At 42.0% G+C, this 15,266-nt stretch overlaps 2 protein-coding genes across 5 annotated transcripts in view; both read left to right on the top strand.

The window, feature by feature from the left end:
• lamb2 (laminin, beta 2 (laminin S)) overlaps nt 1–9,915 on the top strand; it is a 47,440-nt gene extending 37,525 nt beyond the window's left edge. The window contains exons 22-35 of the mRNA XM_030056385.1: nt 1,208–1,432; nt 1,599–1,816; nt 1,947–2,043; nt 2,141–2,322; nt 3,015–3,205; nt 3,701–3,885; nt 4,931–5,172; nt 5,354–5,557; nt 6,381–6,525; nt 6,801–7,008; nt 7,349–7,490; nt 7,908–8,084; nt 8,181–8,340; nt 8,638–9,915. Coding sequence (XP_029912245.1) covers nt 1,208–1,432; nt 1,599–1,816; nt 1,947–2,043; nt 2,141–2,322; nt 3,015–3,205; nt 3,701–3,885; nt 4,931–5,172; nt 5,354–5,557; nt 6,381–6,525; nt 6,801–7,008; nt 7,349–7,490; nt 7,908–8,084; nt 8,181–8,340; nt 8,638–8,774 — 2,513 coding nt within the window. The 3' untranslated portion in view covers nt 8,775–9,915. The remainder of the gene's footprint in view (nt 1–1,207; nt 1,433–1,598; nt 1,817–1,946; nt 2,044–2,140; nt 2,323–3,014; nt 3,206–3,700; nt 3,886–4,930; nt 5,173–5,353; nt 5,558–6,380; nt 6,526–6,800; nt 7,009–7,348; nt 7,491–7,907; nt 8,085–8,180; nt 8,341–8,637) is intronic.
• A 1,069-nt stretch (nt 9,916–10,984) lies between these two features.
• Nucleotides 10,985–15,266, top strand: part of usp19 (ubiquitin specific peptidase 19) — a 33,487-nt gene continuing 29,205 nt past the window's right edge. For all 4 annotated transcript variants that reach the window (XM_030056390.1, XM_030056388.1, XM_030056387.1 and 1 more), the window contains exons 1-2: nt 10,985–11,330; nt 13,478–13,858. In XM_030056390.1, the coding sequence (XP_029912250.1) occupies nt 13,651–13,858 (208 nt within the window). In that variant the 5' untranslated portion in view covers nt 10,985–11,330; nt 13,478–13,650. The remainder of the gene's footprint in view (nt 11,331–13,477; nt 13,859–15,266) is intronic.

Genomic DNA, 15,266 nt, shown 5'->3' with positions numbered 1-15,266 from the left:
TCCTCTGTCTTCCCTCTTCTGAAGATAAACATCCAACAGCTGCAGGTTGCAAGGGAGAATCAACCATTTCCCCGCTGACTAGCCTCCCGCCAACTTTCCCTTTTCCCTCTACCCAAACACACACGACTTCCACTTCACTCTGTCATCTCTCTCTCTCTCTCTTAATCCTATTTCCTGTCTATCCTCCCCAGCATCCCTCTTTTTTCCCGTTCCCTCTCATCTGACTCTCTACCTCAGCTTTAGTTCAGTCACCACACTCTCTATCCTCCTCTACCTTCTCATCCCCTCTACTCCTTCCCACCTTTTACTCCTCTCTATTCTTTCTTTCCCTCACTCCCTCCCATTCCAGCAGGACAGCATTCAAACAGTTCCTTTCATAAATTCACATTAAAGGTACAAGTAAGAGACAATGGTGAGAAAAAGAGCCCTCACCTAGGCCTTGTGATAAAATGGCAAAATATTAGATTATATGGATTTTATATTAACTGTATGATATATAGCTAGGGGGCATAACTGCTATGCTCCAGATATGCAGTATAGTAAATTATACTATTTTGGCAAGTCAAGTTATTGCTGTAATGGAGTCTGAATGACTGCAATTGTATTTTGGTATAAACTAACATCATAATCTAATGTGTAATCAACTAGTAAAATGGTATGTTGTACATAATCCACTGAGGAAAGGTGTGATCACAGAAACTTTTAACCTTAGCTGGTTAACCAAACCCTACTGACTGAGAGGATAACAGCACTGATACTGGTAACAAACTGCATAACTGGAACTTTGGTTATGGTTAAGTTATGGTTTTGCCCAGGTGAGTTAAGTCAAGTGCTAGATTAATTTTTTTTTTTTCAGTGGAATTTTCCACGGAGGAAATAAAAACAACAACCCAGGTCTAGGACAAGGTAAAATCCATTTCTGTGATGATAGCCTTGGGATATTACTTAAGGTGGATCTTCACTTCTAAGTCAAATCACATCTATCTGTTGGGTCTCCTGCTGTCATGCTACAAGCTACCTGCATTTCTCCACTCAAATATCTGGTAGAGCACCTCATCCTTGACCTCATCATGACCAAAAAATACCAAACAAAAAGAAGAAAAAAAGTTATGCAATGATTGAAACATCCCTTCCATTGATCTCCCTCACTCCTCGGTCAATGTCTTATTCTCTTTCCTATTTTCCCTTCCCTTCCTTCCTGCCGTAGGCTCTCGATGTGAGGATTGTGCCCCGGGTTATTATGGCAACCCCTCTCAGCCAGGTGGGCGCTGCCAGCCATGCCAGTGCAACAACAACATCGACATGTCTGACATGGATGCTTGCGACAGGCGTACCGGAGAGTGCAAGAAGTGTCTCTACAACACTGAGGGCCCCAACTGTGGCATCTGCAAGAGCGGGTATTACGGGGACGCTTCCCGACGCAACTGCAGAAGTGAGTAACACATGTACACAAATGTATATTGCTGACAGGATTTACAAATGGAAGTAACATATGTGTGGAGATGTTTATTCTGGGACAGATAAATAGTTTTGTTTAGTGCTATGCCTTCCATCTCACTCTTTCAAGATTAATATCCTATGAAATATTCCCCTTACAGAGTGTACTTGTAACTTCCTGGGTACTGCACAAAGCCAGTGTATGGAGCGTGATGAGTGTGTGTGCCAGCGTGCTAATGGGCAGTGCCAGTGTCTACCTAACGTCATTGGTCTGACATGCGACCACTGCGCTCCCAACCACTGGAATCTGGCCAGCGGGAGGGGCTGTGAGTCCTGTGGCTGCGACCCCAACAACTCTGTCACCTCCTCATGTAACGAGGTAGGGTATGCTTGGACTTAAATTGACATTGCATTGGCATTAGCACATCCTCTATTGTGTGTGCGGTCTCATACGGAGTGACACTGACAGAAATTGTCATATTGCTATTTTTCCTCTTTCTGTCCTACAGTTCACTGGCCAGTGTCAGTGTCGTGATGGCTTTGGAGGGAAGACCTGCACAGACTGTCAGGAGAACTACTGGGGAGACCCGAGGACCCAGTGCAGAGGTTTGAAACATCAAGACATAAATGAAACTCGAAGGACCCAGTGCAGTTAGGGTCATGAGGAGACCCTTACACATTTTTTCTCTCCCCTTCCTTCCAGCCTGTGACTGTGATTGGCGTGGCATTGAGACGTCCCAGTGCAACCGGGTGACTGGTCACTGTGTCTGCCAGCAGGGGGTGTCGGGGGTCCGCTGTGACCAGTGTGCCAGAGGCTTTTCTGGCCAGTTCCCCAACTGCCAGCCCTGCCACCAGTGCTTCGGTGACTGGGACCGCATCGTCCAGGTAGCGTTTTATCAGAAACAGTCAAATCTACTGTTTTTTGTGTTGGGTGACATCAGAAAAGGACAACTCCTCCAAGTCAGAGGGGATCAAACTTGAAGGGTTTGAAAACACTGATCCAAGTCAATGAGAAGCTGTAGAGATGGACAGAAAGTCAGCATCAGAATTAATCAGCAGCATGCACAGCAAATTACACAGATCATCTAGTGGCTCTCTGACTGATGCTGATACCTTCAGTTTGTACATAGAGATGTATTATACTAAACAAGATATTGGCTAAAAGATACAGATGTGAGACATACGTTAGTAGATATTTACATCTAGGGCCTACTGATCACACTTGATGTTCTCAAGTTAGTATTATTTTTTGTATTCCTGTTTCTAGCCATATTAGTACAACTTAGGTATATAATATAAATGGATACTCAGCGTTAGTATGAATCAGTGCTGACTAAGGCCTATGACTATAAGAAACATAGAACTAGTCACAAGACACTGTATATTACCTCTTAATTTGCAATTCTTCATCTTGAATACCCACCGGGGAAAAAAACACACAAATATAGTACTGAAAGTGGAATAGGATGTTTACATCCTCTTAAGGGAAAAATGCATATGGATGTGAAATTTATGATATCTAATTGCCAAGGAGAAACCATGATGTTGACAATAAATAATCTCTCTCTACTTAACAGGACTTGGCAGTGCGTACCAAGGCTCTGGCAGAGCGGGCTCATGAGATCCAGACCACAGGGCTTACGGGGGCCTATGAGAAGGCCTTCAGGGACCTGGAAGAGAAACTGGCACAGGCCCAGGGTATTGTTAATGCCCGTAATGCTACTGCTGCAGCTGTTGCCACCTTGATGGAGCTTATAGAAGACCTTAGGTAGAGCTATTGTACTTGCTTTGCATTTTAACAGTCACACATTTTTATTCACACAGCAAAAATCTTTCCCTCAACAAGTTATTCAGGGCAGCATTGTTGAATCATAAAATATTGTTAATTAGCAAATTTACCAGTGGGATGAGCTATTTACACTTGTTTCTAATGTAATTTTACTTTAGAAACAGAACAAGACCTACTTTATTTTACTCTAATGTAATTTTGTGGTGTTGGTATTTTAAACAAAGAAACATGAGGCAGATCAGTCTGGTATTGGGGAAATAATGCTTGGTTTAAAAATTGTTGAAACAGGTTAATTGGCATTGGAAACTAGGGAAATTACCTCACCCCTTCAGCATGTTTACCTACTGTTTTTGGGGAAAATATATATTTTTAAACCTCTGGTATACCTGTAAGAGATCAATTCTATCATCTCTCTTTGAGCCCTACTGAAGTGACAGTTCACATCATCTAACAGCTTCTTGTATTGCCTAATAGGGCGCAGATCGGTGAGACCACTGACACCCTGAACCGCCTGGAGGGAGACCTGACCATCGTCCAGGACAGCAACTCTGAGGCGAGCAAGGAGCTGAGTGCCCTGGAGAGAGAGGCGAAAGAACTAAATCTCACCTCAGAGCAGCTCCACAGACATCTAGACATCCTCAAAAACTCAAATTTCCTGGGTAAGAAACAGTGGGGGCTGTTTCGAGATAACTTCCTTCCATCCCCCATTTAAACTTCATCCTCAATTCTTCTGTCTCATAAGGTCCCGCCACACTCATTTTTATATGTGCCTTAATACTGTCACGCGCATTAGAGCCAAAGAATTGACATTTTTTGAAGTGCAAATTAGCTAACTATAAAGTCTGAATAGCAAAAATGGAACTCGTGTCACAATGTAGAAAAATTCTGAATTGCAGTGGCTTCTTTTTAAGCTCTTTTATGACCCTGGCATTCATGAGCTTAGAAAGTCAGTGGTCCAGAAAATGACCTCACCCGGTTTCTATGGCTAGTAGGTAAGTTAGGGTAACTAGCAAACCTTGATAACTTTTATGGCTTGATATGTTTTAGTTAGTTGAAGGAGGCTTCATAATGACAGTTACTTAGTTGTTCTTCTTCACTTGGTTTCAGACAAATTTAATGATCAGGCACAGACTGTGGAACTTTTCATGATGAAGTGTCAGTCAGCAAAGATGAGAAGAGGAATCTGGTTCTACTTTGTTGGTTCTACTTTTTGTCACTACCAAATTTCACAATAAAAGGTGCATGATGAAAAATTGCAGATGGTTGACTCAACCACCATATTATGTGCCTATTCCACATTAGTCAGTTGAGTGTACAGGGCCCTCACTTCAATCAACCCTTGAACATTTTTTCAGAATGTACCTTTAAAAAAATCTAGTTGAATCCAGTGCTCTCATCCTTTTATAAATTGAAAAAGTAACTCCGTAACTTTTGCTCTGAGTACATTTTAAATTAGCTATATTTTACCTTTACTTTTACTGCAGTAGATTTTTTCAGCAATACTGCATCTTACCAAAAATCTTCCAATAGTTTTTGTTTCACATTCTTATATCCATTAGTCTTTTCTATTTTCTGTTCCTCTTGTTTGTCCCATCCCTACCCAGAGGCTTAACTGTCATCAAAGGTATCATATGACTTTTATTCAACTGTGAAAGTAAAAAAAGAAAATATTTACTTTGCCCTGTCCTCCTCATCTTCCTCCAGGCGCTTACGACAGCATTCGTAGCTCCTACAACAGGTCTCGTGATGCAGAACGGCGAGCCAATGAATCAACCACCACCAGGCCCAGCACAGTTAGCCAGTCAGCAGACACTCGCCGCCGCACTGAGCGTCTCATTGCCGCCAAGAAGGATGACTTCAACCGTAAAAATGCTGCTAACAAACGTGCCTTGGGAGAACTCAATACAAGAGCACAGGGCCTGGATATGAAGAAGATCAATGAGAAGGTTTGATAAATTCAAAATACCTAGAAGTGCTATCAGATCCACATGACAAAAATGTGCATTTATTGTTTGAATTTGTGTTTTAACAAGGACTGTAAATAATTAGATTGTAGAAATAATTTGTATGAAATGATTTTTGGCATGAGCGGTGTCAGTATACATGTATTTACACATGTCCCACCAGGTTTGCGGGGCCCCAGGTGATGCACCCTGCGCAGAAAGCCCTTGTGGAGGTGCAGGTTGCCGTGATGATGAGGGGAACCGTCACTGCGGAGGCCTGAACTGCAATGGCGCTGTAGCAGTGGCTGACAATGCCCTGGAGAGAGCCAAACATGCAGAGAAGGAGCTTAACAAAGCCATGGGAGAGGTGGAGGGTCTCTTCACCAAGGTACGGTGGCACACTAGAGCCACTGAAGATGAATTCTTTTTAAAATATCTAGAATGGCAAGTGTTTTTCCAGAGATAGATGTATGATTTTCTGCTTTGTTTTGCTTATACTGCCCCTGGAAAAATCCACCCTAAAGCATCATAAAACTGGTGTCAGCCTCACAGAATCAAAGAGCAAAGGGCTTGTTTCTACACTCACCCCAAAGTTCAACTGTCACATTCATTTTAGAAGCGGCATAGGTGTCAAACTATCCACTGACAGTAGTGTCAAAAGACCACAATGCAGTGCAAGCACAAACCCTGTTGCATTTTGAGTAGCAGCATTCTGAGAAATGTAGGAAAACACAAGAAGTAGAAGTACCCAAGCTACTTTGAGGGAAAGTAGGTGTACCAAAAAAGTAAACCGAAGTAGTAAGTTCCATATAAACTCACTGAGGTGACAGGTTTTACAGCAGTCACCAAAGGAGCAGTGGAGTTTGGGGCATGAAGGGACATCTTACCCTCCATCTCTGTTGCCTTGCTGCTAGAGGGGAACTGGGGATTGTTGCCACTAGAGGGGAACTGGGGTGGTAACTCTTAACACTAATTACTGCTTTTAGCAAACAGCTGCAACACTGTGACACACTTTTTGACCCTACTAATGTGTGTTGTCACTATAGCAACTAACCACAATCACCGTTTTATTCTGTACCAGGCAAATGACCACAGCAAACCATTCAATGTCCGCTCTACTCCATTATAAATTCTGTGATAATGACAAGATCCTTAGTGTGTGAATTGTATCTGTCAGTCTTCCATGTACTTTCTCTGCCTTTCACTCTCAGGTGGCCGAGGCTAAGACCAAGGCAGAGGAGGCAAAGGGTAAAGCTCAGGCGGCTCTGGAGAAAGCCACAGCTACCAAGAAAAAAGTGGAGCGCTCCAACAATGACCTGAGAGACCTCATCAAACAGATTAGAGATTTCCTCACACGTGAGTCTTTTGTTCATTCACCCACTAAGAACTTGCTAGACTTGGAAACTTTAAATCACTGGACATGTGAAAGGCACTGTAGATGTCTTGCTGATGTACTGCCGCAAAGAGCAGCTCATGATGGTCTGACAGAGGGACAGTGGAGTCAAGACAAACCATGTCTTCCTTACGCAGTCAGAACCCTTATCAAGATATCATCCATTCACGGTCATTTTGCTTTTGAAGCCAGCCTGAAACATAACACCACCCCGTCTCTCACCTATTTTTTTCCTCAGAGGAGGGTGCAGACCCAGACAGTATTGAGGCGGTGGCTAACCACGTGTTGGAGCTCTCCATTCCTGCCTCGCCCCAGCAGATCAGACATCTGGCTGACGAAATCAAGGATCGTGTTCGCAGCCTGTCCAATGTGGATGCCATCCTGGAGCAGACGCAGGATGATGTCCGCAAAGCAGAGCAACTGCTGTTGGACGCCAAGAGGGCCAGGTAGACTCTTCTCTCTCTTTGATTTTATTGTGTTCGTCTGTAAAAAAAAAAAAAAAAGCAAAATACTAAAGAAATCTAATATTGTCTGCTCAAATATAAAGAAAACAAATGCAGCATGTTCTTGAAGACCAATGAGTTGCCCAGGAAATATATTCATCAGACATAAAAATAAAAGACCTTGCTGCAGAATTGGCATAGAAAAAACCTGATGAAATTAGGTACTGGTTTCCTCTCATATTCCCCTTCTATTGTCATGTAGAGGGGTGCAGTGAAATAATTTGCCTTTTGTCAAACCGCCTGCTATCTGTAACACTGTCTGTAATACTTCCTTGTTCTTCAGGCAACATGCTGAGGGAGTGAAAAACACAGCCGAGACAGTCAAACAGGCCCTGGTGGATGCAAAGACGGCGCAGGCCTCAGCAGAGAAGGCCATAGCAAGGGCAAAAGCTGACATTAGGGAGACGGAGACTCGACTGGCACAGGTAGACAACCCAAGGAAAACTGAATTTTTATTATGTGCCTCAGTTGAGCTGAAAGGAGCACCAGGGGCTGAGATTTCAGGCCTCCAGAACCAGTTTTACCTCTTCGTAATACATTCTGTTCCCAAGCCAAAAAAGCTAATGACAAAGCAGTATTATTATGCTAGTATTTTTCATGGTGATATATTACCTAGTTCTTAGATATCTCATTCATATCTCTATATTAATGTTCAGAATTTAAGCTGTATTCGTAATTAGGAAAATGGGTTCTTTCACATAAGCCTAGAACTACCATTTTTTAACATTTCACCCTGGAAACACAATACTGCTTATCTTGTGAGTAACCAAAACAGCAAGTCTGTGAGCCAATAACTCAATAAAAGTGAAAATTCAGTTTTTTGATGTGTGTGCTGTCCTCAGATCGAGTCAGAGACATCCAACAGTGAGAAGAACCTGAATGATGCCATGGACCGCCTGGGCAACCTGGGACGGGAGATCGATGCCTTGAAGACCAAACGGGCCAACAACAGCATGGCAGCGGCCCGGGCAGAGGAAACAGCCACTATGGCACGAGACAAGGCCAATGAGGCCAAGCAGGTGTGTGCACAGATCACTGAGTGAGCGCACATAGCTGGCCTGACTGAAAATCTGTGCAACTATAATCAATAAACCTTTGCCTGTCTCGACTCTCAGATACTGGATGGCCAGCTGACTGATAAATACTACGAGGTACAGCAGCGGGTCGACACAAAGGCCAAGGCTGTGCAGGACGCCAAGAAAAGAGCAGAGAGCCTCAGGGACGAAGCTAAGGAACTACTAAGAGACGCCCAGAACAAGCTGCAGAGACTAGCAGGTGGGTGTCTGTGCGTATGTAAGAGGAAAAGAGGGAGCGAAAGACCAAGAGTTAATGCTCATTTGAGTGAAATGGTTAGTATTCATTCTGGATTTGTTAGCTTGTCTCATTTCCATGTTTTGACTTACAATATCATGAACAAATGTAAAACAAAGAGAATATAGTGCCAGAGCTTCAACCACACTTTGAATTGTCAAGCTATGGTTTCAGGCATTAAATCCAGAGCAAATTACAGTAGCACCAAATGGAGGTAATGAATATTTGTCTAACCATTCCTGAAATCGCTGGTTCCCACAGAGCTCGAGAAAGACTATGAGGAGAATCAGAGGACGTTGGAGGGGAAGGCTCGTCAGCTGGATGGCCTGGAGGACAAGATGAAAGCAATCCTCAACGACATCAACAAGCAGATCCAAATCTACAACACTTGTCAGTAGCCTGCTGCTCTCATTCACAGGGACACTCGTCCGCCGTAGTTTTATTCTGCGATTTTCTTCAACTTCACTCACTTGGCAATAGCCTTCACTGGGCAAATACTTGTTGAACTTTATTTCAACTGTTTGGAACAAAAGAGGGAGAAGAGCAAGTCTACTGGTGGTTATATCGCCTTAAAAAGAATATCTGTTTTTTTTTTTTTTTTGAGGTGTGCAAAATGCCTGACATGTCATAATTTAGAATGGATAAACGATTTCCAAATATAGAAATGTGTTCCTTGTAATTTCACAAGCAAAGTGTGTCTGATTTTGCATATTTTATTTTATTTTATGTTATGTTATTTTATTTTATTTTATCGTCAAATAAACCAAACTACAGAGACCAGACCATTTTTAAGAGGTATGGAGCTATGGCTGTCTACAATAATAGTAGGCAGGGATTGTGTAGTTTTAAGGCATGTCTTTTCAATATAAATATAGAATAGGGTTAAAGAATGCAAACGTTTTTCTGCAAACCTAGTGGTGCTGGGCATCGAACTTCTCTTTTCAGTTTTTCATAGTATTGATATCTGTCCTTATACAAATACCAGGGCAGTGGATATTTCAGATGTGAAACTAACAATTGTATAATATCTGTTAAACTCTGCTGAGCCTACAAAATATGAACAGCCTCTATCGGGAATAAGAGGGTGTCTGCACTGACATTACACAAGTTTGATAGAGAGCAGTAAATGAGCTCTGTGTCCTTTCCAGTCACTGGATGAATTTTCAACCATGCAAAATTTAAGTTTTGCATGTTAACTATATTGTGAATGTTAAATAGTTGATATTATTATACAAATATAATTTAATATGAAACATCTACAGTAGTTGAAATTGTTTCTTTACTTAAGTTACAAAACGTATATTATTCTGCAGGACATACAGTGTTTAATTGTGCCTTACAACATGTCAGTGTCTTTTGTGTTTGCTCATATACTGTTTGCATGATAGTGTGTGTGAGAAGGAATCATACATACACACTTTCCAGCTAGCACTGGAAACCACACAATTTTACTAATTGCCAAAGCCGAAATACCAAAAGAATCCTGTGGAAAAGGTTTACTATGTACAGTTCTGTGAATAAAGGTTAATTAACGTGGAAGTTGTTTATTCTTTGTGAGTCAGTCAGGATTTCGACTGCATACAATGTGACCATTATAAGTATAGGCTTCATCTGTAATCTGGTCTAAAAATAGTAGGAGCCCATCCTCACGTGTTTCCACATGGCCTGCCAGCCCCCATTTACAGCTGGGTCAAATAAACTCCTGTATCCATAAAGCAATGACATATAAGCAACACTGAATGTAGGTTCTGGATGATCCGGGATGTATTCACCTATTCAAGATGCTTTTAAAAGTGGCACAGACGAAACGTCAACAGTGATATGAAATAAACTTTTGAAGCCTTCACTGACAGAAGGTTAAGGAGACCCGTTGCTACAGTCAGTATTGAATTAACATCTTTAATTCTTTTCAGTGTATAACCTCTGACACTGTTTTGTGTCTGTAAAAATATGAGTTATCAGATACAGATTCTTGCTATTACCACTTCTTGCCTGCCTCCTTACCATGAATTTCAAGGACCACAATGGAAATAAGTCATGCAACTTTATTGCAATATCCCAATATAATTTTATTGTACTGTATGCACATTTGTGTACCATATTTTTTTTTAATTTGTCAAATAAAATTCAATTAATAAATCAATCAGTCAGAGATGACCAAAACAGTGTAGCACTGGTAGCCATAACAGGTGCGAATGACATTTACTTACAAACCCTTTTGTTGTTTGTAAACTCTTAGTACATCCTTTACACTCCATCCACTGAACCTTTATCAGTGTGACAGTTAAAAAAATGTATTTCCATATGTGTTTGTTTGTATGCGCTGTAAGATAGCCTACCATATACTCTATATCCATACTTAGGCTATACTGTACGCGTGGGCACTACAACCTATGTCCTTACTGGTATTTGAACTTCTGGTTAACAACATGCCGTAAGTTTTTATTGAAGTCATTAATTTATCAAATTAATCACCTCACATGGTTAGTATGTGCCACCTGTCATTTGAGAGAGAGAGAGAGAGAGAGAGAGAGAGAGAGAGAGAGAGAGAGAGAGAGAGAGAGAGAAGGGAAGAGGTAAAGATCACGTGTGCGCGTCAGCCAGGAAGTAGCCTGTGCGCGCACTCATTTCGGGTATGAACACCAGTTTATTTTGTTCTAAACAAAGTGCGAGTCACCCCGGCACGGCTGAATGACACCGAAAGACTGACCAATTGTTGTCATTAGCTGTCTCTTCTGTGTATATTTGACATAAATAGGCTAGTTTTATCAGAAATGGGTCCTGGGTAAAGAGAGGAATATTCTAGAAACACCGAGAACTGCGGGGTTTCGAATACGGACGGGAGCGGAGCGGCCCGCGGCCGTGAAGGAGCTTAGCAGCCGGTAGAAACTGACGGAGTCGCCGGCCATTGTCTGTCAGCACCGGGATCTAACCCCTCGCCAAAGTCAAGTCTCGTAAGTTGCAAGTTTTTAAATTATATTTATTCACAATTTTAACAACAGAAAGACATCAGGTGCCGTGGTGTCACGCCGCATTGTTTATCTAATCTTAGTGTAATAGCCAGTTTCATGCCAGCTAGCTTGGTGGTTGTTAATGACATTAGCTGTTAGCTAGCACTAAGCTAACGCTAGCCTCAGAAACACTGGAGGAGCGCTTGGTTGTTGAATCTGGGCTGCACGCCGCCCAACGACGAGGGATACGGCTTATAGCCAATGTAACTCCATGGATTTACAGTTGCTGGATTTATGTGGCATGCCATCTACCAATGATCTAGCTATTAGTTTATTTTCTGTAGACCCATGTTTCTTCTACAATAAGATAGTGAATTTTCTCAATTTTCCGTTAGATACGCGTCGCCCTCGATGTAGATCGATCGAGGTAACATCGCAGTGTGAACTCAGGATTAGTTTCTGGTCATAAATAGTATACACAAAATTGTTGCGTATATACAAGGAAAGGTTGAACATAAATGCAACTCAAGGAAATCTCGGAGAATCTAGACGCCACATTTCTTCGCGTTAGGCACATGACAGGAGGAAATATGAATGCCGTATACCAAACAGACCTTACCAGTTGGCCGGCTATCTAACATAGCCAACGAGTCCGGGGAAGGGAATCTGATCTGCTAAATTTGCTTCCCCCATGTATTATCATCAGTCATGTTTGTTGTTACGACATATCTCATACTGCTCGTCGAGTAGAGATATTTTTCGGTTGTTGTCCTTTGTTTGTCATTTGACTACCTCAGCTAAAGCTAGCCGTCCAGAGCTAGGCTAAGGAAATGAGCCAAGGATCAATGTCTGCCTGGTCAACGATAACCTTACAGCAGATTATTTGCTTGTTGGCAGAGGAGAACCGGTGTGCCGGCGTCCTGCTGTACCGAATCACCGGGTTTCTACTGGTGTCGGTCTGTTGAATGATGAATAAACACACCCTTACATATCAGCAAAAACATCACTCACTCCCTGTTGGATTACAGTGTAGAACTGTGAAATAGAAACCGCATTTGCCTCATTTTTCCTGGACTATCTCGACTAGGAGTTTGAAGCAGCGAAGCATTTAGGACATATTTGACATGTCATTACTGAGCAACAACTTTCATGTCACGTTGTGACTACAGAGTCCATAAAATACTAGTAAGTATTAATGTAGTAGACTAAAAATACTACTTTTCTGAAAGGTAGCAAAGAATAAAGTTATTTATATTTCAAAACTTATTTGTAATTATTATTAATATTAATATTATAATTATTATTAGTCATAGTAGTAGTATTCATTGTATTATTGTTGTTTACAAAAAATAATCCATTATTCTCATATTCTCTCTGTACACTGACATGTGTCTTGCTGGTGATGCTATCAGCAAGAAGCTCCGTTGAGTCAGTCTTCACCATAGAAATTGAAAAGGCCCTTGAATTTCTGTGGTCTTAACCTGCTTTGGTAATGCTGTCATGCACCCTGAAGGTGTACAGGCTGTAGGTCTCCATAAAAAATAAACCAAAGAAGATCGTCTCCTCAAGGGGAGCATAGCAGGCCGACTTGCCATTTTGAAATGATTAATTATCTCGCATCCTAAGTTTCCCTTAATCGTTTAAGGAACTTGCAGGTTTTTGCTATATTTCCCCCTGGTTACAAGTTAACATGGCAGCTGCGGTGATGTGGTGACTTTGCTGACATGTTGGCTGTATTTAATGAAAATGTATGGCAAGCGATGTTCTGCCACAAGTGTTGTATATTTTAATTGCGAGTCTGAGTCCTGCCTCATGTGTTTTTATTTATTTACATGTTTATTTTTAGCTAAGTGATACATGAACATGTGCTTGTTTTTTTTGGTGTGGGATATATCAATGACAAAGGAGAAACAAGAAAATGATTGATAGTCAGAATCAATGTATTGGAACAGGCAATCACATGGACATCAAAATTTTCTCGTCCTCCTCGCAACATCTGCTGTTGCCACACGTGACCACTGACTTCTTCAGCAAAGGGTCACCAGTTAATGTAGCAATTAGTGTTTATTGTCACATGCCCATAAAAATGACAACTGCCATCTTTTTCATCTCTTGATCATTCATTGAATCAGTTGTCTCTCTGCCATCAGCTTCAGGTCCCCCCCTGCCCCCCTTGCCATCCTGATTCCGTTCTGGGAGAGTTCAGACCAGTACCATCGCCAAGATAGCCGGGCCAGGCAGGAAGAGGCACACCTCAGATCCAGACCCCAGCAGCGGTAGTGACTCTGGCGACGGGCGGCCCGTTAGTGCCAAGTGCTTGAAGATGGCCAGCAGCAGCGGTAGCAGTGTGGCCGGTAGTGAGACTGTGGGCCGTCGCGGTGGGGCTCAGCAGCAGAGAGGAGGCAACAACGGAGACAGCAGCTCAGACCTGTCCTCCAGCGCCAGCAAGAAGAAGCAGAAGGACAGAGCGAACCAGGAGAGCAGAGAGGCCAAGAGGGCAGCAGCTGGGGTTATTGCTGAGGCCAAGAAAGGTTAGTAGTGTTGCTAGTGTTCGTTATTTATCTGGCAGTTATATCATTGTTTATTCTAAACACCAAATTTAAATAAAGTTGCTTTTGAACTTGTAAGAAGGATCTGTTAGTGTAGAGTTAGTCTACCTAAATGATTTTAACTGTCAGCATTGTGGAAATTTGACAAATGTCTGTTGTAGCACCCTCAGGTTGTAATCACAACCAAGCAGATACAGGATCCAATTTACTTCTAGGTGTAAATGATACCACATGCAACTATGTTTACTGAACGCTCTGATTAGTCCATAGGAGAGCCGGAGTATAACCAAAATTAGGCAGAAATCACTGACCTAGTCACACTGGCCACAACGCATGCTTCTTCACATGCTGTAATGCAGTGTTTCACATACATAGGCTTCAGTTGGCTGGCCCGTACACTAGGGATGCACTATTTTGAAATTGTATCAAACTCACAGTATGGACAAGTGTAATATCTAAATTTCAGCAGCAGCAATTTTTTTGATTAAATTTAAATGTGGCAGTATACCAATATAAATGAAGTACTGTGGAGCTACAGACATGACCTGGCCACCATATATTGCATTATGATTATTTAAATTTTTATTTATTTATTTATTTTTAACCATATTGTGCAGCCCTAATGTCCACACTTTGTTTTAGTGCTGCTGGCAGTGAAGGAGCAGGCAGTTATACTTTCACTTTGTGTTTCTGCAAAAACAAAAGTGAGACCTGCAGGTGTAGCTTTCTCCATGGTGGCGTGTGTTTGTAACAGGAAGTGTAAACAATGACTAGGTTTACATGCACACCATATGCCGATTCGGGTCAATATTCTGGTTAAGGTAATTTTCCAAATAAGGTGTTTATATGCGCTGCAGCAACTGGAATATTCCGTTTACATGTTACTTGGCATATTCCCGTGTTTCTGCGTATTCCATGCTCTTATGTAATGCAACACTCAACCTTCAGGGGCAGCAGTATGCATATGGGCATCTGGTCTGCCGGAAATACAGAAGAAGAAGAGGAAGCTGTCGCTATTTCTGTGTTTTCTCCCATCGATATACTCCATGATATTTAAGTCTTACATTAGCTGAAGGCAGACTGCAGTCTCCTCCTCACTCCAAAAATGACGCCCCAGGATTCATTGTGAATCGAGCATGCGCCGATGTAACTGAATATTCCGGTACAGGGCATTTTCCGATTAAGGTCGGTATGTGTTTACATGACTTGTGCGCAATCGGAATATTGCGGATATTCCGAATAATACAGGAATATGGTGTGCATGGAAACGTGCTCAATGTCTTGATACTTTTTAGTTGGGCCTATTATGAATATGTGAAACTACCCAGCACTCAGGCAGAAAGTTTACATTAGTATAGTGCAGCCCGTTCACCTCTGAATTCCACTGGAC

Source organism: Myripristis murdjan, chromosome 7 (genome assembly GCF_902150065.1).
Source record: "Myripristis murdjan chromosome 7, fMyrMur1.1, whole genome shotgun sequence".
NCBI classification, from domain to species: Eukaryota; Metazoa; Chordata; class Actinopteri; order Holocentriformes; family Holocentridae; genus Myripristis; species Myripristis murdjan.
Note: the sequence above shows the minus strand (reverse complement) of the source record. Positions and strands in the feature narration are given on the sequence as shown.